We start from the raw sequence: 27,655 nt of genomic DNA on the forward strand, positions 1-27,655 counted from the left end.
TAAATAAAACAGAAGTACTTGAAATTATATTTGATTTACTTTTACTTGTTTAAAAAGAATAAATGTCTCTTTTCTTTGGCTATATTTTAAAAGAAGCAAACAAGTAGAATTTCTTAATGTTCATACTTTTGCCAATTTTCAAAAGAAAGAAGCAGTATTTTTGTTGTGTCATTAAGGAAACAAAATAATAAATGTGTTGTTACCAATTTACAAATTAAGTACCTGAGGATATATTATCAGATCTCTAGGTATTTCTACACAGTGCTAATATCAGTAGCATCAATTCTGTCTGGAATTATAATTCAGTATGTAAGGGAATTTCAGTTCCCCCCCCAAATTGAATATTTTTATATCACTTGAAGTAAATAAAAGAAAAAATATTTTCACCAAAATTAGTTATGCTGACCTAAAATGTGTCACATCTCATTCCTCCTAGTCTTCCACCATCAAGTCTGGGTCTGTTTTCTCCTTATTTACGTGCTGAGATAGGTTCAAGGTGTAAGGAGAAAGGAGCTTTCACCTCCTACCAGATAACCTAGACTCTTAGGTCTGTCTTCTGTTCCTTTTCAATGTTTCTTCTATGTCATTCCTGTCATGCAGTTATTGAAAAGTGGTCTTTTCATGTTTATGACTCATTGCTTCTAAATTCCCGTCTGACCTGCTATGAACTGGTAACTTTGACATCAACACTTGTTGGTAGAATTGTAGAGTGTTGGTAGGACTTCAAGAAGGGCTAAGAGGATTGTGAAAGAAACTAAAGATAGGGCTTTGTATCCAGTAAGAACTCATTAAGGGTATTTGGACCAGAGTGTGAATTGATAACTGGGGTTGTGGGATCTCTAATTACATAGACCTTCCCTGCTGCTGCCACCATTCCAAAGACAGTTATTTTAATTCACATTTCTAGATTGCCTATTATTAATATATGCTAGGCTCTTGGGGTGTCAAATAGGTAAGATGTGCTTTTCATGCCTGTGAGTGATAAATACTTTTAATGTGACATTAGTAAAACAGATAAGCATATGGTGATAATAGTAAAACTAAGATGGTTTAAATATAGCACTATGTATCAGACACTAAGCACTATTTATGAAGTCTTTTAATTATCATGACCCTGTAAATTAGATAACTGAGGCACAATTTATTTTTCAAGGTCACCTGAGGTTTTGTATTTCTAGCCATCACTATGAACTATGAACTTGGATGTCAGTGAGGGCTTTTTTTTTTTTTTTTTTGAGACAGAATCTCACTTTGTTGTCCAGGCTGGAGCGCAGTGGCATGAACTTGACTTACTGCAACCTCTGCCTCCTGAGTTCAAGGAATTCTCATGCCCCAGCCTTCCAAATAGCTGGGACTACAGGCATGTGCCACCACTCCTGGCTAATTTTTGTATTTTTAACAGAGACTGAGTTTTGCCATGTTGGCCAGGCTGGTCTTGAACTCCTGGGCTCAAGTGATCCTTCTGCCTTGGCCTCCCAAAGTGCTGGGATTATAGGCATGAACCATCATGCCTGGCCTCAGTGAGGGCTTTTTGTAGATCTGAATGAACTGAGTTTTAAATTACAAGTAGGATTTGGCCAAGCAAATAAAATAATATATATATTTTTTAATCTGACAGAGACTAAGAATGAACCATGAGCCATGACAAAGAGGCATGGATAGTTCTAATCAGAGATAAAGGCTAGGGCTGGTGGTAGCTAGAACAAAGCACCTAGAGCATGAAATGTGAGTTGCAAATAGTGGAGAGAAACCGGTGGGATAAATGAGGATCTTCTTGTAGGGGGCTTTTGACATGGTGCTGAGTAGCTCTGCCTTCCTCTGAAGGCAGGAAAAGATTACTTTTAATCAGGCAAGCGCCTGATGAGATTGGCATGAGGAACTGTGACTGGCTGCAGTGTGGAAGGTCCATTGGAATCATGTGAGGGACAGAGCCTGCTGCACTTACTCCAGGTGCCTCGTGGAATCCTACAACCCATTGTATATTGTGGAGATAGTATATAAGTTGCGTTTATGCTATAAAATCTGTTTTATTGGTAATTAAGATATTCTGCTAATCTGGTATTTCAGTTTGATACCTTCTGTTGTAAAAACCATGGCTATCCTGTGAAAACTGATTCCGCCACCCAACGTGTGAACTCCTTCCTTTAGCGTTGTTGTTTAAGAATCTTTAGCCCAAAGAATTAAAAATGTGGGCCAGTTACTCTTGTTTTTCAATCCTTTCCTTAAAAACAAAAGAAAACCAAACCAAACCAAACAAAACAAAACAAAACACTTTTTTTTTTTTTGCTTAGAAAAAATGTTGGAAATAGAACTAGAAAACTCATTCTTACAGCATTTGCTTTATTTTGAGAACCACTCAATTCATCATTAGAATTAGCAAGGTTATTTTAAACAATTTCACAAGTAAATAGACTTTTAGAAAAAGCCCTACAATGCTGAGATCGTAAATATATTTATTGATTTAAGTTGTAAATTATCAAAGTTAATCTTGAATAATGGAGACATTATTCTTAGATGCAGTACTATTTTAATGGAGACATACTATATAGAGGAATTAATTGCCTGTCAATATAAGACTGTCACTATATTTCCAGTTTGTTTTCTCTAGACCAGTAGTTACTTGTATGAGGATGTTTTAGTTTTTCTGTTTTAATTTTGTAAGGGTTGTTCTACTTTTGGTTTAAATATTTATTACTTTTTAGTTTTATTTCTTGGGGGATGAGAGAAAATATAGCCTTAAATATACATTGAAGTTTTCTGTGTGGTGAAGTATTTTTAAAGTTAATTTTTGTCAGTGTTTCTTGGAGACTTGAAGAGAAGTTATATTCTTTGCAATGTTCAAAGTTAATGTCTATTAATTTTAATTAAGTCTGAAAAGACCGAGATAAAATCTGTAACTCCATATCAATAAAAAGTTTGTTGATGTTCTGTGTTATTCAGATCACAGACTGATTTTTATTGAGTCTTTATTGTTAAACGTTTCATCAGTAGAAAATTAATTTATTTTGCCCTAAGTTATTCACTATTTGTATTACTTAGATTTTTTTTGTTTTTATTCCACTACACATTGAATTTTTAACCTTTTATGCACGAAGATTTTTCTTTTTTAAAAATTTTATTTTCTTTTTTAACTCTTAATCCCATGATAGTTAAGGATTTTTGTATGTATAAATTTTCAATTTTTGTTTTTTTACTTCCATATGAAATTATCTTTCATTTATAGGAAAATTTAAACTTTTTATGGTATAGTTATGCTTGGTCTACTCTCAAAAAGGTTTTGCTTTTTTTTTTTTTTTTTGCTATGTAGATTATTTTGTCTTCCTTACTTCTGCAGTGACATTACTGTACAACCATTATCATTATCTACACAACTTTAAACAGTAAACCCTCATTCTGCCTGCCCCCAGCCCCTGGTACCTCATATAATAGTGGAATCATTAATATATTTGTCTTTTTATATCTGGCTTATTTTATGTTTTAAGGGTTCATCCATGTTGTAGCATGTATCAGAATTTAATTCCTTTTGAAGGCTCAATACCCTTTTTTTTTTTCTGAGTCTCACTCTGTTGCCCAGGCTGGAGTGCTGTGGTGTGATCTCAACTCACCACAGCCTCTGCCTCCTGGGTTCAAGCTATTCTCCTGCCTCAGCTTCTTAAGTAGCTGAGATTACAGGTGTGCACCACTGTGGCTGGCTAATTTTTATATTTTTAGTAGAGACAGGGTTTCACCATGTTGGTCAGGCTGGTCTTGAACTTTTGACCTCGTGATCTGCCTGCCTCAGCCTCCCAAAGTGCTGGGATTACAGGCGTGAGCCACCCTTCCTGGCCCCCTTTTCTTGTATGTATACACAACATACCACATTTTGTGTCTCCATTTCAGTGGCCACTTGCATTGTTTCCACCTTTTGGCTGTTGTGAATAGTGCTGCTATGAACCTGGGTGTGTATACATCTCTCTTGGAGACCCTGCTTTCAGTTCTCTTGTGTGTATACCCAGAAGTGGAATTTGTTGGATTATATGATAATTCTGTGTTTAATTTTTTTGAGGAACTGCCATTATGTTTTCCACAGTAGCTGTACCATTTTACATTCCCACCAGCAATACACAAGAGTTCCAGATTTTCCATATCCTTGCCAATTACATGTGACTTTTGGGCCTCATACCTTTTAGTTGTTCCCTGTATGGTCATCCTTGAATTTAAAAAATTATGATATATTAGATTTTTGTTTCTAGTTTGCAGGTATTTCTCATTTTTATTTTCATATGTTTTCAATCGAAAATTGAAGGTAAGAACTTCAGCATTTTTTTTCTTTCTTTCTTTCTTACTGAGGGTGTCCTTTTACCCACTAATTTATGGAGGCGTATCTGGCATATACTTTGGTCTATACTGATGTGACTTACAAGTCAGTCTACTATGCATAGCTTCTTCTTCATATTTAATGTATACCTTTCAGTTTAAAAGATATTATTTCTATTGGAGTAGTAAATTATTTAAAATTTATGATGCCATAACGTTTCACTTGAAACCTTATTATCTGAAGAGAGACAGAGTTTATACAATTTGATATTTAATTGCTTTTTAATTGTTTGACTTTCCTTGATTCATTTCTTTAGAACTGTTGGTATCAATTTGAGGACAGGGATTATGTCTCTTGTTCTAATGCATTTTTTTCATCATGCCTGCCACTGTGTTAGACGTAGAGTAAGCATAAGAAATACTTGACGAGGGGTTTACCTGTAAATGTTCCAAATTGGAACAATTAAGCACTAGAAACTAGCAGGAATTTATGGTTCATTACCTTTTGTATTTTATTCATTGTTAAAGAGTCATATTAAATACATAAAGATTATTAGTTGTATTTTCAAAATGTAGGTGGTTTGTCATTCTTTTGTGCTTTTGTACACTGGCCCCTAAAATTAGTTCTTTTCTTCTCTTTTATGTTGTGTAAATGTTTTTAGAAGGAGAAACTGCTCCTGGTGTTGGGAGCCCTTGGAGAAACTATATGCTACCATAAGAGTAGTGTCAGTTTGGAACAATCAGAGGTGATGCTTGTGCACCACAGAATGGCCTTTATCAGCATTTCACTGTTTGCAGTTCGACTGTTACAAACGCTTCTCCCTGTTGAAAAGGTAAGGTAGGTAATGCTGCTCATTTGCAGTTTACTGACTATTATAAATAAATGCTGTGTTGTAAATTTCTTCTGATCTTTTCATGGTGTGAAGGTATTGTGCTTTAGGACATTTTCAAAATAGTGTAACAAAGATTATATGGGAAATGTAGAAATTGAGAAATGGGTAACATTTTGAATAATTTTGACAAATCATTTGATAGGAAATTATTTTTTAATTTGCAGTGGTTTTTATTACAGTCTGTACATTTGTTTGTTTTTTCCTTCACTTGTTCATTCAGTGAATAATTTATTGATTGCCTACAATGGACTAGCAGTATTACACGCTGGATGTAAAACTGAGTAGCTTAGAATTAGTCCCTGGCCCCACAGAACTTAGTTTTGTAAAAGACAAGACTTGCTGTTATCTATATGTATACATATAGAAGTAAGAAATAAGAAATTAAATAAGTCATATGCATGTATATGTTTGACTTATTTAATTTCTTTGGTAACTTTGGAATCACTTGAAGGAAGAGGTTATGTCTTACACACTAATACATTTTTCCATACATATATACATATATAATTGGTACACTTGATGTGTCTTTTAATTGATTGGAGGTCATTGAAAACCTGCTGATCTTATCGCTACAGTGTGTGTCTTGGCTCTTATCATTAATATCAAGAGTAGCCTTTCCTTCTCTTCAGCTAGGTACGTGTCAGTTTTTTTTAATTATTATTATACTTTAAGTTCTGGGGTAAATGTGTAGAACATGCAGGTTTGTTACATAGATATACACATACCCTGGTGGTTTGCTGCATCCATCACCCCGTCATCTACATTAGGTATTTCTCCTAATGCTATCCCTCCCCATCCGCCAACCCCCTGCTATCCCTCTCCCTAGCAACCCATCCCGCTTCAGGCACTGGTGTATGATGTTCCCCTCCCTGTGTCTGTGTATTCTCATTGTTCAACAACCACTTAGAGTGAGAACATGCTGTGTTTGGTTTTCTGTTCTTGTGTCAGTTTGCCGAGAATGATGGTTTCCAGCTTTATTCATGTCCCTGCAAAGGACATGAACTCATTCTTTTTTATGGCTGCATAGTATTTCATGGTGTATATGTGCCACATTTTCTTTATCCAGTCTATCATTAATGGGCATTTGGGTTGGTTCCAAGTCTTTGCTATTGTGAATAGTGCCACAGTAAACATATGTGTGCGTGTGTCTTCATAATAGAATCATTTATAATCTTTTGGGTATTTACCCAGTAATGGGGTTGCTGGGTAAAATGGTATTTCTAGTTCTAGATCCTTGAGAAATTAACCCACTGTCTTCCACCGTGGTTGAACTAATTTACACTCCCACCAACAGTGTAAAAGCATTCCTATATCTCCATATCCTCTCCAGCATCTGTTTTTTAAATGATCGTCATTCTAACTGGTGTGAGATGGTATCTCATTGTGGTTTTGATTTGCATTTCTTTAATGACCAGTGACAATGAACTTTTTTTCATGTGTGTTGGCTGCATAAATGTCTTCTTTTGAGAAATCTGTTTATATCCTTTGCCCACTTTTTGATGGTGGTGTTTGTTTTTTTCTTGTAAATTTGTTAAAGTTCTTTGTAGATTCTGGATATTAGCCCTTTGTCAGATGGGTAGATTGCAAAAAAATTTTCCATTCGATTGGTTGCCAGTTTAATGATGGTTTCTTTTGCTGTGTAGAAGCTCTTTAGTTTAATTAGATCCCATTTGTCAATTTTAGCATTTGTTGCCATTGCTTTTGGTGTTTTAGTCATGAAGTCCTTGTCCATGCTTATGTCCTGAATGGTATTGCCTAGGTTTTCTTCTAGAGTTTTTATGGTGTTAGGTCTTTACTTATTCACTATTTCCCAGGTTCCTTGACACATGGAATATTAACAATAGTTTCCATTGCTGCTTCAGAAATTATTTTCTAGTTAGCATATGTAAATATCATGGAAACTTTTCTTTTTCTTGTTTTTTTAATTCAAAATAGTGTTAGCAGTGCTTTAGTTTCTAAGTGTTAATCAAGTTGGTTTCTGAGGACTGTCCTATGTTTTTGTATTTGTTGTGCTTTCTGGTGTGTTTTGTATTTTAGTAAGTTACGGGATTTTTTTTTTTTTTTTTTTTTTGGTCACATGCATTTCTCTTGAATGTATCCTACTATTTCCTTTCTGACAGCAACTTAATTGCTTAATATTTTTATTTTAGCAACTTGTCAAAAGATTTTCAGAAGACACATCTGGTAGGATTAAATATTCCAGTATTTTTTGATTCAACTAGTTAATACTTGGTAATTTGTTTTATGTCTAAACTTAACCATATTTGTAGTTTGAGTTATGTAATATATGATTTCATACCTTAATATGTCTTTTGAAAGTTGTTTTTTTAAATTAACATGTTGCTTTAGCTGTCTTTCACAAAGCTGCTTTTCTGCTTGTGATAACAATAAACTATCTTCTGCGGTAGTCTTTATTCTAGTACTTTTCTTTTTCCTACTTTTCTATGTTGCCTGGCCCTTTCTTTTCTTAAGCTTTATTTTAAACTTTATTCAGAAAATAAGATGTTAATTTAAAAAACAGTTTAATGTACAAACAATAAAAGTGCATTCATAATTTTAAGTTAATTTTGAGGCTTTTTTCTTTTTTGCTTTAAGTCAAATTGAGAACATCCATAAAAGTTTTTTATTCTTTTGTTTGTTTGTTTGTTTGTTTTGTTTTTGTTTTCGTTTTTGAGACAGAGTCTTGCTTTGTCGCCCAGGCTGGAGTGCAGTGGCACTTTCTTGGCTCACTGCAACCTCTACATTCCAGGTTCAAGTGATTTTCCTTCCTCAGCCTCCCAAGCAGCTGGGATTGCAGGTGTGAGCCACCACACCCAGCTAATTTTTGTGTTCTTTTAGTAGAGATCGGATTTCACCATGTTGGCCAAGCTGATCTTGAACTCCTTACCTCAGGTGATCTTCCCACCTTGGCCTCCCAAAGTGTTGGGATTACTGGTGTGAGCACTGCACCTGGCCTATTGATTCATTTTTTTTTTTTTTTTACCATTTGTTATTATCTAACATACATTTTTTATCTAATTAAACACTTCATAAATTTTAATGGCTACTAATATTTTACCAGAAAGATGTTCTATGATTTGCACAAGGATTCCAGAAATAAGCTTTTAGGTTTCTTTTTTTTTTCTTTCTTTGATATTTTGATAACACTATGCTGAATTGCCACATACACGTTTACTCATGTTTTGGATTCTTATATTCCTAATAGCATTACTAGATCAAAGGTTGAATACTTAAACATGTTTTTATTATAAGCATAATTAAAAAATATAATGATTTTACAAGTGTTACTGTTTTTACTAAAGAATGGATAAAAAGAATAGGACACAGAAAAGATAATTGTGAGAGTATATGGTGGGGAAATTATTAAAAAGAAGCACTTTTCAAAAGTGTCCAAGGTGGTATCTTTTCTGTTTGTAGCTAATCATAGTTTTTGAAATTGTACACTGTTAGTTTAATCAGAACACTTAAATTTTTAAATCATTTGAAAAATGCTACTAGAAAAACATTAATTTTCTAAAGGCTTTTTTTTTTTAACTTTCATAAACATTCAGAAAAGTACATAATTCAGTGCTTTTTCTACTAAGTGAACATATCTGTCTTTAAAAAGTGACCACGCCCATAATAGAAAATAGACCGTTACCAGCATTCCAAGGCCCCTTCACATCTGTACCTCTCCCTCCTTCTCTAAGCCACACTTTTTTCTGACTTCTGTCACTGTAGATCAGTTGGCCTGTTTTGAATGTTGTTTAAATGAAATTATAAAGTATGTATTCTCTCCACTCCTTTTCAAGGTCCATAACTATTGTTGCTTATAGCATTAGTTAACTTTTATTACAAAATATTTCATTGTATGAAGTCTGTTAAAGATGATTTTAATATGTGTAAATTTCTTTGAAATATTCATACTGTGTTTTTAAATAAGAGGTTATCTCTGAATGTTAGCAGTAAAAATACCTCAGGTCATTCAGACATCAGTGTTTTGCGGCGTACTTTGATTACAAAAAGAAAGGAGTGGCATACTAAAATGCAAGTATGGGAGAAATTATGAAAACTAGAAAACTATTCCCTAGGCCTCTTTGTTGCCCTTAGTTATTAAACATTTACAGTTTTGTTTCCTAGAATTCTATAGAGCATCTAGTCCAAACTCCATTTTCTAAGTATCACTTATGTACTAAATGTATTATCAGTTGATCTGGGAAAATGAGTAAAACGTTGCATTTTCAGTATAATATTTTGCTTTAAGGAAAATATCAATTGTGTTGCTTTTAATTTTTAACTTGTATTCATTAGTCATTACGTTTCTAAAGTCCTTTTCTGTTTTGAAGAGTGACAATTTTTCAAGGCATGAGCATTAAGAATGGAAGAATTCCAGTCTTTTAAGACAGGAATTGAATTTAAAATATGGGTATCTTACCTAATATTATGTAACTGAAAAATTAGTGGTGCTACAATTGCTTGTTATTAAGTATTGCAGATAATCTATGGGTCAAAGGATTGATGGAAAACTTATCAGTTGCATTGTGTTTATTTTTGGCTGTATTTTTTCATCTACGTGCATATTTGGGCAGGAATCAAAATAGAAATCAATAATTTATTTTATGCTAGAATAATGTAAAGTTAATTCTCCATGCTTTTTTTTTTTAAATGGTTGCTTTATTGTTTCTGTTTTTAAAAACAAATATCTAATTTTTGGTACTTTGTAACTTGGAATTTTATTAGAATAATTTTGATCATTGTGGCAGATTGTAATTAAGGTATTTGTTTTTAGATGATTATATTTGTTTTGATTAATTAAGTACTTTAAAATGAGATCTAAACAAAAATGCTCTTTCATTGCTGTTAAATTTCTGCTTTGGTTTATATAATGTAAGGTTATGCTGCCCTCTGTCTGTTGCTAGCCTACTAACAATTGAAGTAGAATTTGGACTGTGAAACTTTTTGCCTATGAAGTGTTTTTTTTTAAGAGTTGTCACTGACCAAATATGTAATTTTGATGTTGAAAATAAATATGAATCTATGTAGAGATTTCCTAAATTTGACGAAACGTCCTCTGAGGCCTATTTTGAAACTGGTATTTGTTGATTTTAAATGATTTTGGAGAATACTCATGTATAGGTTAAAATGTTATGTTGGCAATCTTGTGAAAAATATTGTGGTTGAGTACACTAAATTGGTAAAACAGATAAAGGTAATTTCCTTGGGAAAACATATGGGAAGTAAGAGCTAAAAGTACTGGCCCTGTTCTGGAAGCAGAAGCACAGAGCATCCTAGGAACTGCTATTACTCTTTCTTAGCTAGCGATGCTGACTGTGGGTAAGGAAGAATTTGTAACACAGGGTCTTTAGGTTGTATAAAAAATCGAATCACCTGGTGAAACCAGTTGAGTGACTGAGAGCAGTGCTTTTCAAAAGGTAATGTGCACACAGATCACTTAGAGATACTGTTAATCACATCTTACATATTCTGATTCATCAGGTGAAGGGTAGGACCTGAGAGCTGGCATTTCTAACAAACTCATAGAATTACACCATGGCTACTGAGTGGCTAGGTTTAGAGGAAACATTCATAGCTCTTCCTCCAAATGCACATGAGATGATGTTGCTGATTATTTTTTATCTGATAGGGATGATGAATTTGCACTGAAACATCTTCACTTTTAGTTCCCATGACCTATGACTAATGCTTTATATATGCAGAACTACCTTAGATCTCGGGTGTAAATTGTGATTAGTCCATTGGGCCACATAAGGATTAGCTGATGACATTAGCATGGGGCTTTGAGTTGTTGAGATAGCAAAAGTTGCAAATATGAGTATGCAGGGTGAAATGTTAGAATTCCTTTGTAGTGAAGCGAGAAAAGGAAATTAATATTTATCGAGTGCTATATGCCATACACTCTGCTTAATGTTCGTTTAATTCTCATAGCAGCTGTTTTTCTGACTAGAGTTAGAGAAAACTCTCTTAAACTAGAACACACTGCCTTTAGAGTTAGCTCCACTAGGATTTACTATCTTAGCACAGTGCCCAACTCACTAAATCACCTTTGCTAATTGCTCTTAGTTTCCTAACTCTATAGGAGTGAAACCCCAGGACTGACTATAACCTTCATGAAATATCCCATTTGTGATCTTTAAATGCCATTTATTTGTTGATGCCTTCCAAATTTATACCTCCAGATCACACATATCACCTGAAGTCTAAACTTGTCTTCACTTGGATAACAATAAAAAAAAAAGAGTTGATATGTGTACTTGAGACATTTTGTATTGAACAAAGACATAGAGGTAGAGGTAGATGATGTGTTGGGAAATGGGATTTTCTTTGGAAAAAGCTTCAGTTTTGTGACAAAGAATTCCAAAAAAGGAAGTTGGATTAGATTATAGCCCACCATGTTTCTCTAAAAGGAGGTTTTTTTTTTTAACAAAGTTTTATTTATTTTTTTAAATTCATCAAGGCAAACAAGTTTTTACCAGAGCCCATGTCAGCGGCGTTATTTCTCCTTTCTTTGGACATGCCTATTTCTTTGGAATATCCAAATATTCATGAAGCTGTTGTGGCCTATTTGGAGCAGCTGAATTCTGAAAACTACAGTATTTATAAACAAACTTCAGAGGCTGTTTATTCAATTGAATGCACCTGTAACTTCCTGTCCGATATTGAGAAGGAGGTAAAAAGTTTTGTTAATATATCTTTTAAATCCCTTTGACATATTTAGAAAGTTTAATCTATACTTTTTGAATTGATGGACATATAGTTAAATTGTTACAGATGGGATACATTATTACTGAGTTGGGTCAGTTATAAATAACCTGTTAGTTAACAGGTTAAAGTAAGGATATGATTTGTATAGAAGTAAAACAAAGAGTTTAATTAATGGTGTATATTCCTAATATCGGTGATTTACAAAAAAGTGGTGGTTATTACAAATGTCTTAATATTTAATAATGAGTACCTCTATGAAGTGACTTACTGATATGAACTGAGTGACAGCTGATGTAACCAGAATTATAAGCGCTATTTTAGTGCTTACTTGCAGACACATTTTTGCCTTAATATTTTGTAGGTACATATTACGTATATATGAAGCCTGATTTTTAAAAAGTATTAAATAGTCATGAACTACATTGTTGATAATGTATTAGGATGACTTTTGGGCAGTGTTACAGCAATAATTATTTTTTATTATTTATCCCTTTTGAAAATAATATTTTAATATTAGTATATTATCAATGAAAGGGTTAATGGGTCTTAGAGACAGACATTGATACAGTACTTGTTTACTGTTTGAAATTAACAAAATGGATCCTGGAGATCTTGAGGAATTAGGGATAAAATTCTTATTCATTTGACGGCTAAAGTAGAATCTATCTGAACCTGTTTATTATCTTTGAATTTGTAATATGTTGACAGCCTCCTTTGCTGCCTAGGCTTCAGCCTTGGTCTCTTGGGCTCCAGCAATCCATCTGCCTCAGCCTCCCAAGCAACTAGTACTACAGGCACATGCTACCACACATGGCTAATTTTTAAATTGTTTTATAGAGATGAGGTCTCACTATGTTGCCCAGGCTGGTCTTGAACTCCTGGCCTCAAGCTGTCCTCCCACCTTGGGCTCCCAAAATGCTATGATTACAGTGTTAGCCACTGTGCCTGGCCTGGAACTTGATATTTATTATTTTTCTTATTTACTACTATAGTTTATTTTTTTCTTTTCTTTTTGCCACATGTTAACACCACTGGCTTCTTGTTTTCTCTGTGATAGAATTTTGAATTGTGTCTTTACATTGAATTATTTCTATGGCCTTTTTATTTTATTTTATTTATTTTTTAGACACAGTCTCACTGTGTCTCCCAGGCTGGAGTGTAGTAGCGCAATCTCTGCTCACTGCAACTTCCGCCTCCCAGGTTCAAGTAATCCTCCCACCTCAGCCTCCTGGGTAGCTAGGATTATAGGCATGTGACACCACACCCAGCTAAGTTTTTGTATTTTTAATAGAGACGGGATTTCACCATGTTGGCCAGGCTGGTCGTGAATTTCTGACCTCAAGTGATCTTCCTGGCTCAGCCTACCAAAATGCTGGGGTTACAGGTATGAGCCACTGCGTCCAGCCTCTTTGACATTTTGCATGGTCAGTTGATCATACATGTATTGAATGTCCTGTATATTCCTAGTTGTCAGGCTGTTACAAGAGGCAGGTTGATAATAAAATACATTAGCCCTGCTGTTATTAGGGGAGGTAGAGCCAAAAAGAAGTAGTCACAGAACCAGGCAACTTGGTTGTACCTTTAAGCCTACTCAGAGTTAAATAATAGAAAGCCTCATGTGGCATTTAGCTAGGGAATTTTCCATTTCTCCGCTAGACTGACGTTTTTAGGTTGCTTGGTGAGAAAATGGACTTAAACACATGTAAACAATCCTAGGGTCTCTGAATGTTCTAATTTCTTGAAGCTGCTTAGTTAGCTGTTGAGAATTTTATTGTACATGAACTTGACATTTATTGTTCCATTCTGCTTCTTTTTTAGGGAGAGAAGGATCTCTTAGAATTAGTGGAGCTGGCGGATCAATCCTTGTGTAGCTTTTCCTATCATCAGCATTTCCCCCTAATAAAGGAAATCATCAGCGTTTGTTCAAAGATGTAATATTTTCTTTCTTAATTTGATGATATTATTATTGGACACTTAGAGTGTGTGTAAACTTAGAAACAGTGAAAGTGAAACTGACCTTATATCTTTGCTATTATTATTTTTTAGTTGCTTTTGTATGTCTGACTTAAAGGTTATATGTACAGCTGCATTAGTATTCTTAACTGTTATATTCAAGATTAAATTTAAAAAATGTCGTGTCTGCAATCAAAATGAGTAATCCCTGGATTTTTATACATTTGTTTTTGGTATCCATCCAGACTATTCACACATACTGTTTGTTTATCTTCAAAGTTTTAATTAATAATTTAAATTGAGAGTTTTGTAACTTTTATTCTTTGTACCTTTTCCTTATGTGGATTTAAAAAACTTATTTGCCTTGGATGTCTTAGTTTTTATACTTTTTTACCAGCTGGAAATCTGCACAAGCCAGTCCATTACTACAAGGAGAAAGTCAGAAGGTGCTTCTCCATATGTTGTCTCACCCGTTGCCACAAGTGAAAGTTGAAACTTACCACTGCTGTCTGGAAATCACTAAGGTGAGGTTTTGTTTTTTTGTTTGTTTGTTTGTTGTTGAGACGGAATCTCATTATGTCATCCAGGCTGGAGTGCAGTGATATAATCTCAGCTCACTGCAACCTTTGCCTCCCAGGGTCAAGCGATTCTCCTGCCTAAGCCTCCTGAGTAGCTGGGACTATAGGCGTGTGCCACCACACCTGGCTAATTTTTTCTATTTTTAGTAGAGATGGGGTTTCACCATGTTAGCCAGGATGGTCTCGATCTCCTGACCTCATATTCTGCCAGCTTCAGCCTCCCAAAGTGCAGGGATTACAAGTGTGAGCCACTGTGCCTGGCCTGTATGTTTTGTTTTTGAGAACAAATAGTAATCTCTCTTGTTATACCTTCAAACTTAAATTACTTGATCTTTTGTATGAGATATAAGAACTATATCCCATAAAAATAGATGATAATTACTAGTCAATTCTGGAAAATTTGTACTATTAAATTTCCTTAACTTAGTAAGTCCAGCAATTGAATTGCTTTATTCAAAGTTTCATTAAGATTTACATTTATGTAAATAATTTTTCCTATCACTAGGATGATAGGAAAAAAAGTATGTCAGAAATAAATACATATGTGTCAGTCTTGAATTTGTTTTTCAAAAAATGCACTGAGCGGTTAGTAACTTTGAAAATTCTAGATTTTAATATACTATAGTCTTTATAACCAAGTGTCATACATTTGGTTGCAAAAATTTAAAAGATAATTTTTGTTAAAACTCACCTTACTATCCTAGTTGTAAAAGGGAGAAAATAAAAGAATATGAACTTTTATTTAATGTTCTTCTTGTTAACTATTTGGAAATTTATATTAGTTGACACTGTTCTTGCAAAATATAATTGTGATTTTTCTTTTCTCACAAAAGATACTTGTCTGTATAGTGCATTGTGGTTTTAAAAAATGGATAATTATTTATTTTCAGGGAGTTATAATAATCTAAGTCAAAAGCTCCAAATGATGAGATTTCTTCTAGCTAGCCTCCGTGTTGTAAAGATATAGTACCTTGTTTTAGATATGAGGATTTGTAATGGCATTTCACCTTAATTGGCTATGTCTGTTATATGATATTATTCCAGTGTCTTCTGGTAAACCTCCAAGGCATTGCTGCAGCTCTACCTAACCTAAATGTAGGAGCATGCTGCTAATGTGTAGGTTACTTTTTCTGAAGAGGCAAGTTAGCTTTTTATTTTAAGACTTGACTTTGAGAACGGTATGATAAAGACGTAAAATAGCTTTTAAACTTAGGGATGATTAAATGGTGACCACTTCCATGCTACTTGCATCTGACATTCATTTAGCAATATTTCCTGGGCACTTTACTATATGCTAGACTGTAGCGATACAAAGTACAGAAAAGGGCCTTGTCATCAGAGAGCTTACCTTCCAACAGGAGAGAGAGAGAGAGAAGTATGGAATGATTTAAAAATATTCTTTAAATACATAAAAAGTATGTATTTATATATGTGTGAGTATATATATATGTATATAGTTTTCTTTGTAACATATACGGAATATGTGTGTGTGTGTATATATATATATATATATATATACACACATATAGTTTTCTTTACAACACTATATATGCGTTCTATGAATATAGGATTTTAAAGAAAATAGTGTTGTAAAGAAAGTAAAAGGACGAAGGAATAGATAATGCCTGGTAACGTGGACTAAATTTATGTAGGCTGGCTAGGGAGGGAGAATTTCTAGCCAGAGGAAACAGTAGGTGAGAAGTCTCTGCTTTTCAGGTGAGAATGTACTTTGTATGTTTCACGAACAAAAAGAAGGGCAGTATAATGAAATAATAGAAAAATGATACCAGATTGGGTCTGAAAAGTAGACGAGGTGCCAAATATTGTAAAGCTGTGAATTTTACTGTAAGTACAGTGAGATACTTTGAGTGATTTTAACATGATCTGATGACCTTTCTGAAAAGTTCACTCTCACATTGCGTGGGGAATGGATTTTAGGGGGTCAGAATGGAAGCAGGAAGACCAGTTCCATTGTAGTAGCCCTGATGAGATGTGGTGCTGTAGGGTAGATGCAGAGAAGGAAATGAATTTGGGATATATTATGGACCTGGAGCTAATTGGTCTTGCTGATAATGGGAGTAGGTGATACAGAGTGATCAAGGATGAATTTTTTTTTTTTTTTTTTTTTTTTTGAGACGGAGTTTCGCTCTTGTTACCCAGGCTGGAGTGCAATGGCGCGATCTCGGCTCACCGCAACCTCCGCCTCCTGGGTTCAGGCAATTCTCCTGCCTCAGCCTCCTGAGTAGCTGGGATTACAGGCACGTGCCACCATGCCCAGCTAATTTTTTGTATTTTTAGTAGAGACGGGGTTTCACCATGTTGACCAGGATGGTCTCGATCTCTCGACCTCGTGATCCACCCGCCTCGGCCTCCCAAAGTGCTGGGATTACAGGCTTGAGCCACCGCGCCCGGCCTAAGGATGAATTTTAAGGATTTGGATTTAGCAGTTGGATTGATGTCCTAAATATGGGATTGTGCATTGGGTAGAATTCTGTTTTGAACCTAAGTTTGACATGTCTTTTTATATCAAGTGTAGATGTTAACTAGACTGTTAAATATAATAATGCTATTAATTTCAGTGATAATGATAGCTAATATTTATTGAGCATTTACTCTTTGTATCAAGTACTTTTATGAGTATATTATCTCATTGAATCCTATAGCTCTGTGAGCTAGGTACTACCTTTTTCTGAAAATAGAGATACTTTGAATTTGTCCAGGGTCATTCAACTAAAAGTGGTAAAACTGGGCTTTGAACCCTGATCATTTCACTCCAAAGCCCATATTCTTGAGCATTGCACCACACTACCTTTGGAGTGTGGAGCCCAGATGAGGTGTAAAATTTTCAGTCATCAGCATAGAGATGATATTTAAGCCACAAGTCCTGATAGGATCAACTACTGAGAGACTAGGGAAGAGAAGGCCTTCTAGGATCTAACCAGTTAGATATAGGGTTTTAAAGAAGCTAGAAGTTGGGAACAGAGGGAGCCAGTAGTGGAGACAGAGGTGAGAAGGAAGAGTCAGATGAGAACAGAGATGAACACATTGGATTTGGCATCACTGGGGTCGTTGGTGTCCTCTACAAGAAGCTCCTGTGGAAAGGTAGGGACATAAGTCCTGCTGCTGTGGGTCGAAGAGGGCCTGGCAAATGTGGAAGTACCAACTGTGGACAGTGAACTTTTGGGAGGACTTGTGCTGGGAGGGAGAGCTGAAAAATGAATTGTTACCAAGAGGGGGAAGCCAGGGCCGGAGACGCATTAGAATGTGTCATATGGTGATTAGAATAATCATGCGAAGAAAAATAAAGGTGCTGGAGAAAAGTAAGACAATTTGAGGGAGTAAATCTTGATTTCAGAAGGATATGGTCACAGTTTAGCTGGTAGGTAAGTATCTTAAGGAAGTAAGTGACAGCTATTATTAAACTTTAAGGCTAAGGCTTTAGATCTTTGAAAAGCTTATAATGCAAAGTTGCTGCTGTGGCATGAGGTTAATAGTTGAAAGAAAAATGATGTATGCATATACCTATGTGAGTGTATGTAGGTACCATTTTGACCTTTGAATTGTTGGTAGTAGGAGTAGAAATTTGCAGAATGAAAAAAATTGTATTCATGTAACTCATTATTGATCATATTTTAACCTTCTATATTGTATTTAAATTCTATTAATATTTCAAGTACCTTCCCACTCCACCTTAAATAGCTGCTAACAAAATATTATTCTCCATCACATATTGAGAAAAAAATTTCTGATAGTTACTCTTAAGTGATGGTTCAAAGTAGTTGTATTTTAGGTACATAGCTATATTGATGATAACTTTATATATATCCTTGATATATATATGTGTGTGTGTGTGTGTTTCTGTGTGTGTGTGTGTGTGTGTGTATGTATGTATTTTATGTGTATATATATATATGTGTGTGTGTGTGTGTGTATATATATATATGTATAAAGTTATGTCTCCCATAACTTAAACCTTTTTCATGTTGAATTTTCCTTTCACAACCTTTATAAGTAAAATGGAAATGCCTTAGGATAAGTTTATTATTGTGTTTATGTCCTTTGTGACTATCACGATGAATAACTTTGAGAGATTATGGTTGTCTCAGCCGTTTGTTTACTTAATTTATCATTATTATGCTTTTTGGCAGAAAGTAATATATATCTCATACAAACTAAGAGACTGTTGGACAGGAGACTCTTTTTCATTCTCTATTATTAAAAAAGGTTTCAATGAAGTAAAAACTAAAATAGAAATTGGATTATAAATAGAAGAAAGATGGATCTTTTGGAAAACTCAGTGTTGCTAATTTAAAAATACTTTTTCATATTATTTTACAGGAATGTTTAGGTGTTCATAATGTTACTAAACCTGTGTCTTCACTTTGCAATGGAATTCATTTTCTACTTCATCCGAAAGTTCTGTATGAAATCTCTGTATTTGGCATTCAAGAGCCCAAAAGTGAGGTACGATGATAAAAACAGTGTAAAAAATTCCTGTAATTTACTAAGGTAAATTGAGGTGATATTCTAATATAGTTTAGATAGCATGGTGAGAAACTAAAAAGAAACCTGTCTTCGGTGCATTGATTCGGTTGAAGTGTTATTTAAATAAAAACAAACGTTATGTAAAATGTGGGAATAAAAATACAAGACACACTTGATCTCAAAATATTTACATCAATTTACTTAGATTTTTCATCTAAGATGCTGAGAACTGTACAGTACAGAGTGCTATAGCAAGCAGGTTATTTCAATTGGGAAATTTTTACTCAAGGGACAAATGTACGTTAAAGGTAAAAAAGTAGAAATCATTAAGGAAGAAAAAATGCAAACAGAATGTAAGATGATGCTATGGGAATGTGAACATTTGAAGAAAGACATGTTAATTCTAGCATCTTTTCAGATGTTATGAAATGCTACAGTTATGTCAGGTGACCTAGCAGGACATCTCATTTGACTTGTTTATTGGGTCTGGTGTTGAGCAGGTGAACACTGCTGCCAAGGCCATTCTGTTATACCTGCTTCAGGGACGATTGATGATGACAGCACTGACCTGGAACAAATTTATTGAATCTCTCTGTCCTGTCATTCCAGTATTGCAGGTATTCTGTGAAATTCACCTTTTATGATACCATTTATTTTTGGCTAGTTCTGATTGATTTAAACGCATGCAAACAGCAAAACTGTCATGTTGAGAGAGAAACGAAGAGAAGCTGTGAAGGTGCTGTGGATGAGTGAACAGGAAGTGGGTGGCTGTCTTGTTTCTGGCAGAAAGTTAAACAAGGATAGCTAATTTGTCTGCATATATTTTATGTATCTGGGTGGGAGGTTAAAAAGTGAAGTGCAGGCACAGCATTGACTATGAAAAATAGAACTCAACCTTATATAAAGGCTTTTAGGCAGAGCTAACCGTGCTTTTTAAGCAGACCTTACATAACTACCTTGCTTCATGAATTCTATCCATGCATGTATAAGATTAAAGTGATACTTTAATTAACATGCTCTTAGAAACAGCCTTTTTTGTTTTTTTTAAAGCAATCCTGGATATTAAAGGAGTCAGGTCCCTGTCTCTTGGATGAAAAGGTAGAGTTCAGAATGCCATCATAGGCACGGTCTTCTTTTAGGAGAGCCCAGGCCTTGTGCCTTGAGATGGACAGGGTCCTATTCCATGGGTGTAGCATTTATAGCACTCCATCTTCTTAGGGTGGGACAGGCTGAGGATCCTTGAGGTGCTTCACCGAGGGAAGGTGCCACTATTAGAATCTTAGAAAACAGAAAATCAGCAAGTGTCAAGAAGGTTGGCATGTTTTCCTGAAGTTCTCCTGTATATATGTTTAATTTTTTTTAAAATACAGCTTTATTTAGGCTCCTTACCTCATAGAGGTTATTTTGAAAAATTACTATTGTATTCAACTGAATTGAAAGACATTTATGAATTGCTTGACAGGACAACACAATTCTTATTTTTAAGTTGAAAAGTTATGTATAAAATTAAACAATGATTTCTCTTTAAAAACGAATCTGTTAGGGCTATGCCGACACAGAAGATCCTTTGGGTAACTGCATTCTCCTTCTAAGCAAAGCAAGTTCTGACACAGGAGAAGAGATCCTTCCCTGCACTACCCGGTTAAAGTCCATGCTGCGACTTTTGCTAGTGAAAAAGCCATCGTGAGTACAACATAATCTTTTGAACATTTTTGTTTTGAAGATTATTGAAAACATGTAAGAAAGTATAATAGTTATGTTAATTTGAAACAAAACTAAATAATTTTTAAGGGGATGATACTACATTACTAGAGGAAACTAATGCGTGAAACTAAGCAGATACAACGTCTTTTATGTACTTGCTGATGTTTCATCCATTTTACAGCTGAGTTATACCTTGTCAGAGCAGCCTGTGTTATAGCACTGCTACTGAGTGCTGTTCAGTAGTACCCTAGGCAAGTTGGAGAGCGATGGAGGTAAATAGATGGTAAAAATTATAGTGTATTCCCATCTTCTCTTTAGAAATGGTTAACCTCTCAGAGTGATCTTTTTGTAAACATCTGTTCTGAATATTAAGTTTTTCATAAGTGTAGTACGCTACTTGTATCATATCCCAGAGTTATGCAGCTATTTTAATCTCATTTATGTGTGTTCTTACTTGGGAAACTGAAAATGTATCCTTTCTTTGACCAGCATTGATAATAAGCATTGTTTTAATTAATGAAAAGAAGAAGAATGATACTGTTTTTCTTCCTTCTCTGTCATTGCAACATGAATGTTTTCTATTATTATTTTTAGGTAACAGTGGTTAGATTTTCCCTTACTGAAAGGAAAAAGTGCTTAGAGTCGAGATGGATAAGCAGAGATAAAGAGCCGTAGTTGGTTGAAAAGGCTAGGAAGAACGGACAGATACTCTTTTGACAATGGCTAATTTGTGTTTCCCAAACCTTACATCAAGAAAATATAGCAGCTTATTTATAGACAGATTATTGGACTGAAAAATAAGGAAGTAGGTGGAAGTTAACTAAACCATTAAGAGAATGGAAGAAGGAAAACTATAGAGTCTTTAAGATAGTGTAGTGTAGAGAGTGATGTTATGGGTGATACAGGAAGAAGTAGGCGGAGGGAGTTAATGTGCTTGTATTCTCAGGGGTTGTCTTCTACACGTGTAGAGGAGCTGTTCCTTGTTAATTAATGTGCTAGTGTGGTACTCTTTACTTGAGCAAACCCCCAAATTTGAAGATTCAACACAATAGGGGTCATTTCTTGTTTGCTGTTGGGGGCCCAAGGTCCTCAGTTTAATAAAGAATTTTAGGGCAAGCCATCTCCAGGAGCATAGGGTAAGGCAAGGCCAGACTTTAAGATAATTCTGTGCTATACTGAACTTAAAACAGTTTAAATGACATGTTTGTTTTTCTTATTTTTTAATTCTACCCCATCCCACCAACACATACATAAACTCCATGTAGGCAGGAACCCTGTTCATTGGCTAATCTTTATATACTCAGAACTTCATAGGGTACCTTAAACATAAAGACACAGTCATGTGTTGCTTGATGACATGGGTGCATCCTGAGAAATGCGGTGTTAGGTGATTTTTGTCCTTGTGTGAACATCATAGAATGTATCTTACACAAACCTAAGTGATAATAACTTAGTATGTTTATACTTAGGTCATGTCATATAGCCTGTTGCTTCTAGGCTGCAAACCTATATAGCATGTTACTGTATTGAGTACTGTAGGCAGTTGTAACACAGTGGTATTTGTGTATCTAAACCTAGAAAAGGTTTAGAAAAATACAGTAATATAATTCTGTGAGACCACCATTGTATATGTGATCCACTGTTGACTATAACATTGTTAGGCAGTGCATGACTATACTCAAAAAATATTAAAAGAATTACATACATGTATAGGAATAACCAGATTCTGGCATCCTGTGCTAAACCCAAAGAGACCCTAAATATATATATACCAGAGAACAAGAGGCATAAATACATGCTTTACATATCTTATCACTAGCCACCTTTACTAGGGGTTATACCTGTCTTTCAACTGACAGCCTCAGATATTGATTTAGATATCGTTGTCTTAGAATGTAAGGAACAATAGAAAACTATTAGATAGGTGTTTAGCCTTTCTAAGCTCTCTTGAGGTAACTGACAAATGGAGAGGGGGAAAGTTTACCTGATTTATTAGTCCTCTGGAGATGATATCAATTAACGATATTGCAGTAGATGCCTACTTGGTGTTAGATTGAGGAAGTATTTATTGGGTGTCTTCTATATACCTGTGAGCTGTGGGAATGGAGCAGCACACAACACAGACAGGGGCCCTGCCCTTTCAGCATTTAGCACGTAACCGGGAATATGCTCTTATTATCAATTATTGTTTAGTATTAATTGTCATAAAGTGAGATAAAAGTTATGGTGCAGGGGCTCAGGGTGGCAGGCCCACATACAGAAGGCAACCTGCTCTAGTCTATGGTAGGAGGGCCACCCTAAGGGTGCATGTTTTAATTGCTGTCTTATAGGTAGTTCTTAAAACCTGGCAACTTGTATTGCTTAAAATTTGTCCAGTTTCCAGGTAGTTCAAGAACTCACCAGAGGAGGAAAAGATACATGGTTGTCTCAGTATCTGCCACCTCAGTGATCTTTGCGCACTTGACGGTTTCTCTGTTTCTCTGTTTCATTGTTTAGTGGCATACAGTATTTAATCTTTTCTTGAAAGATCTCCCACCTCTCCACTCAGCTGTCCGTATTCCTAATCCCTTCCAGATTAAAAAAAGTATTTATATTTTCACATTTGACAGGAATGTAAGAAGGTTTTCCTACACTGTAGTGTTGTCACACTTGAGTTGTGAGCATATTACTCCTGTGGGTTCATCTGAGTGTTTGGTCTCTGGTCAGGGGCCTGTGATACTTTTTGTGGTTGAGAATAGATCACTAGATTTGAAGACAGGAATTATAGATTTAATTCACAGATATACTTATTGAAGTTTACTGATATTTAATCTCAGTGAGTCTGTCTCATTTGTAGTTACTATTTTTTGCTTCTGATGTTTATAACTATTATATTGAATAAATCATTATGGTTACATATCAAAGATTTTTTGTAGAAAAAGTAAATTATCATTACTAGTAATGGCAGTATAATTGTGACTACTTATTGTACTTTGTTGATATATAATTATTTGTAATGATAAGCCCTTTTAAAATGGACATTTGTTTATCACAAAAGTTTCACTTAAGTACTTTGTGTTCTTAGGGTCCGTGCACTAGCATTAAAACTTTTAGCATTCCATCTTACCAGTGAAGAAGGGGCTGATACAAAGCGCCCTCTAATAGATGCCAGAGTTCTCTCCAGAGTTACTAATTTATTCATTGTGAAGAAGCCTATTGAACTCAAACTGGATGACAGAAGAGAGCTGGTTATTAAGGTAATGAAAACTTTTGAGTTTATTACTATGTAGTAATTTGATACATTTTTTTATATGATATATTTTATATGACATTCTTTAGTTTGTGTATGTCCTGGGGTGGGAGAGAAGTATAGGGATTCAGGGCTGGTTTGAAATTGTGTTCTGGCTTCATCCAGCTTCTGGATACATTGAATTATTGCAGTGGTCCCCAACCTTGTTGGCACAGGGACCAGTTTCACGGAAGACAGTGTTTCCATGGATTGGGGCAGGAGTATTGTTTTGGGATGATTCAAGTGCATTATATGTATTGTGCACTTTATTTGTATTATTATTACATTGTAATATATAATGAAATAGTGCAGCTCACCATAACGTAGAATCAGTGAAAGCTTGTTTTCCTGCAATTAGACAGTCCCATGTGGGGGTGATGGGAGAAAGCGACAGATCATCAGACATTAGTTATATTCTCATAAGGAGCAGACAACTTAGATCCCTCACACCTAATTCTCAATAGGGTTTGCACTCCTATGAGAATCCAGTGCCTTGGCTGATCTGACCAGAGGTGGAGCTCAGGCGGTAATGAGAGCAAAGGGCAGCGGCTGTAAATACATGTCCCTGGATTAGCTGGGACTGTACCTATAGCATGCTAGACTGATGCAGAATTCTACAAAGAAAGCTGTCCGCTATTCTCATGGATTCATTCCTGTGTTTTATACCTTCTCATTTCACTTGAACTTTGCAATCTCTCTGTTTTGTTTTAGACTAACTCTCTAAGGCCCATAGAAGTATGATAGAGCCACATGTAATATGGTCGTTTTTTTGTTTTGTTTTTTGGGTTTTTTTGTTTGTTTGTTTTTTAATGGGGAAACACATTATGTTCTTCTAAACTGAATGTTCAGGGCTGTGTGACAGTGCTGGCAGGAGGATTGGAGAGTCTTCCACCAGCCACATACCAGGTCTGCTTGGAACTTCCCTGAGTAGTAAGCCATTGGTATTCACTCCTGCGTCCTCATGTATGGAGAAAGGCAGGGAGGGAGCATTCTGACATGTCTTCCGTGAGTCCATGTTAGGGCTGGAAGATAGCAGTGAGTAGGAGAAAGGAGCTTCATCTTTGTTATTTTCTTGTCCCTTTTTCCTGATGCTGGCTTTGCCACCTCAGACTCTGTCCTAGCCTGAAGTGACAGGAACTTGTCTGGGGGGGGCGGGGAAGCTTTGAAGGGCTTCTGGACAACAAGTCTGCTCTAGAGTCTTCTAAGAGAAAGAATGGAAGGGTCCATACCAGCTGGTGGCTTCCGGGAGCAACAGGGAAATCTTGAGTCTTAGGTCTGGGTCACTCTTCTCAGATTAGCCTGGTACTACCTGTAAAGATGTTAGGGAACATGGATGTTTTCTGTTACCTTTGTAAGGTTGCTAATGGATTAATGGGTTATGAATGACTTCCTAGCAAAGATGTATATTAAGAAGAGAGGGGCTGGGTGCAGTGGCTAGTGCCTATAATCTCAGCACTTTGGGAGGCTGAGATAGGTGGATCATTTGAGCCCAGGGATTCGAGACCAGCCTAGGCAATATGGTGAAACTCTGTCTCTACTAAAAATACAAAAAATTAGCTGGGCTCGGTGGTGCAAGCCTGTAGTCCCAGCAACTTGGGAGGCTGAGGTAGGAGAATCACCTGAGCCCAGGAAGTCGAGGCTGCAGTGAGCTGAGATTGCACCACTTCACTCCAGCCTAGGCAACCAGAGTGAGACCCTGTCTCAAAAAACAAAACCAAACAACACAAAAACTTACTTGACATGATGACTCTTTGTTTTAGAGCTTAAGTTCCTTCTTGACCTACTGTATAATTCTTGCAAATTTTATTTATTTATGTATTTATTTTAAACTTTTATTTTAGGTTAAGGGGTACATGTGCAGGTTTGTTATATAGATAAACTCGTGTCATGAGGTTTGTTGTACAGATTATTTCATCACCCTGGTACTAAGCCTAGTACCCAATAGTTATTTTTCTGATCCTCTCCCTCCTTCTGGCCCCCACCTTCAGGGAGGCCCCAGTTGTTCCCCTGTTTGTGTCCCTGTGTTTTCATCATTAGCTTCTACCTGTTATGTTCCTGCATTGTTTTGCTAAGGATAATGGCCTTCAGCTTCCTTCATCCATGTTCCCACAAAGGACATGATCTTGTTCTTTTTTAAGGCTGCATAGGACTCGATGGTGTGTATGTACCACATTTTCTTTATCTAATCTGCCAATGATGGGCATTTAGGTTGATTCCATGTCTTTGCTTGTGAATAGTACTGCAGTCAACATTTGCATCATGTGTCTTTATGGTAGAATGATTTGTATTTCTTTGGGTATCCAACTTCTGTAAGGAACTGAAACAAATTTATTAGAAAAAAATGAACAACCCCATTAAAAAGTGGACAAAGGACAGAACAGACATTTTCAAAAGAAGACATATATGTGGCCAAAAGGCATCTGATAAAAAGCTCAATATCACTCATTAGAGAAATGCAATCAGAACCACTGTGAGGGACCATCTCATACCTGTGAGAATGGCTATCACTAAAAAAATTTAAAAATAACAGCCACTGGTGAAGTTGTGGAGAAAAGGGAATACTTATACACTGTTGATGAGAGTGTAAATTAGTTCAACCATTGTGGAAAGCAGTGTGGCAATTCCTTGAAGACCTAAATATAGAACTACTACTCAACCCAACATCGTGCGAATTTACGTGTAAATATGTTGGTTATATAAATAAGTTGACTTTTTTTGGCTTTTGTTCATAGGGAACAAACTATAAAATTTTATTGGAGAAGTGGAAACAGATAAATTTTGGTTTTTTTGTTTTTTTGTTTTTTGGTTTGTAGTTGGAGACTGTTGAAAAAGTATATGAAATCTTCATCTCAGATGATGTTGATCTTGTTTTGAGAAAGTCAGCTGCTGAACAGTTAGCTGTGATTATGCAAGGTAATGTTTTCTAAGGAAAATAATTGCTGTACTGGTGATAATAGAATTTTCAATTGCTGTATGGTACTGGCAGGGGTTGGCAACTATGGTTTATGGGCCAGAAGACAATCCAGCCTCTGGCTTTTTTTTCTTTTTCTTTTTTTTTTTTGAGACGGAGTTTCGCTCTTGTTACCCAGGCTGGAGTGCAATGGCGCGATCTCGGCTCACCGCAACCTCCGCCTCCTGGGTTCAGGCAATTCTCCTGCCTCAGCCTCCTGAGTAGCTGGGATTACAGGCACACGCCACCATGCCCAGCTGATTTTTTGTATTTTTAGTAGAGACGGGGTTTCACCATGTCGACCAGGATGGTCTCGAACTCTCGACCTCGTGATCCACCCGCCTCGGCCTCCCAAAGTGCTGGGATTACAGGCTTGAGCCACCGCGCCCGGCAAGCTGCTTTTTTTTTTTTTTTTTTTAAAACAGCCCTCCAGAATGGTTTTTGCATCTTTAGAGTTGTTAACAAAACCAAACCAAAACCAAAGAATATGCGAGAGACCATACATGTCTAGCAAAGCCTGACAACATACTTATTACCTGGTTCTTTATAGAAAAAGTTTGCTAACCCCTTGTTACTATTTGACCAATAAAATGCCCTTTGAAAGAATGATCTTCTTTTTAAAATATTGATAGGCTTCTGAAAGTGAAGTGCATGTTCCTTTCTCAATTTACCGAGTGCATGCATCATATTTTCAATTTGTACCATCTTGCTTAGGGGAATTAATCAAATAATACCTTTTTGGCAGGTAAAATAAAAATAGTACACTGTAGCTATACCTTTCCTTAAAAAGTTTATTTTTAAAAACAACCAGTATAAAACATGGTTA

At 35.7% G+C, this 27,655-nt stretch overlaps 1 protein-coding gene across 9 annotated transcripts in view; it reads left to right on the forward strand.

Annotated features, from left to right (window-relative positions):
• Positions 1-27,655, forward strand: part of RTTN (rotatin) — a 184,001-nt gene that overhangs the window by 25,155 nt on the left and 131,191 nt on the right. For 6 of the 9 annotated variants that reach the window (XR_012513060.1, XR_012513061.1, XM_074383250.1 and 3 more), the window contains exons 11-19: positions 4,959-5,129; positions 11,644-11,856; positions 13,710-13,822; positions 14,242-14,368; positions 18,761-18,886; positions 19,405-19,524; positions 20,451-20,590; positions 23,676-23,847; positions 26,693-26,792. Coding sequence is in view for 6 of the 9 variants with exons in the window: in XM_074383250.1 (XP_074239351.1) it covers positions 4,959-5,129; positions 11,644-11,856; positions 13,710-13,822; positions 14,242-14,368; positions 18,761-18,886; positions 19,405-19,524; positions 20,451-20,590; positions 23,676-23,847; positions 26,693-26,792 (1,282 nt within the window). In the remaining 3 variants the exon portion in view is untranslated. Of the gene's footprint in view, positions 1-4,958; positions 5,135-11,643; positions 11,857-13,709; positions 13,823-14,241; positions 14,369-18,760; positions 18,887-19,404; positions 19,525-20,450; positions 20,591-23,675; positions 23,848-26,692; positions 26,793-27,655 lie in introns of those variants that run through there. The other 3 variants (XM_074383251.1, XM_074383256.1, XM_074383257.1) reach the window with 3 other exon arrangements.

This window comes from Saimiri boliviensis, chromosome 13, assembly GCF_048565385.1.
Source record: "Saimiri boliviensis isolate mSaiBol1 chromosome 13, mSaiBol1.pri, whole genome shotgun sequence".
NCBI classification, from domain to species: domain Eukaryota; kingdom Metazoa; phylum Chordata; class Mammalia; order Primates; family Cebidae; genus Saimiri; species Saimiri boliviensis.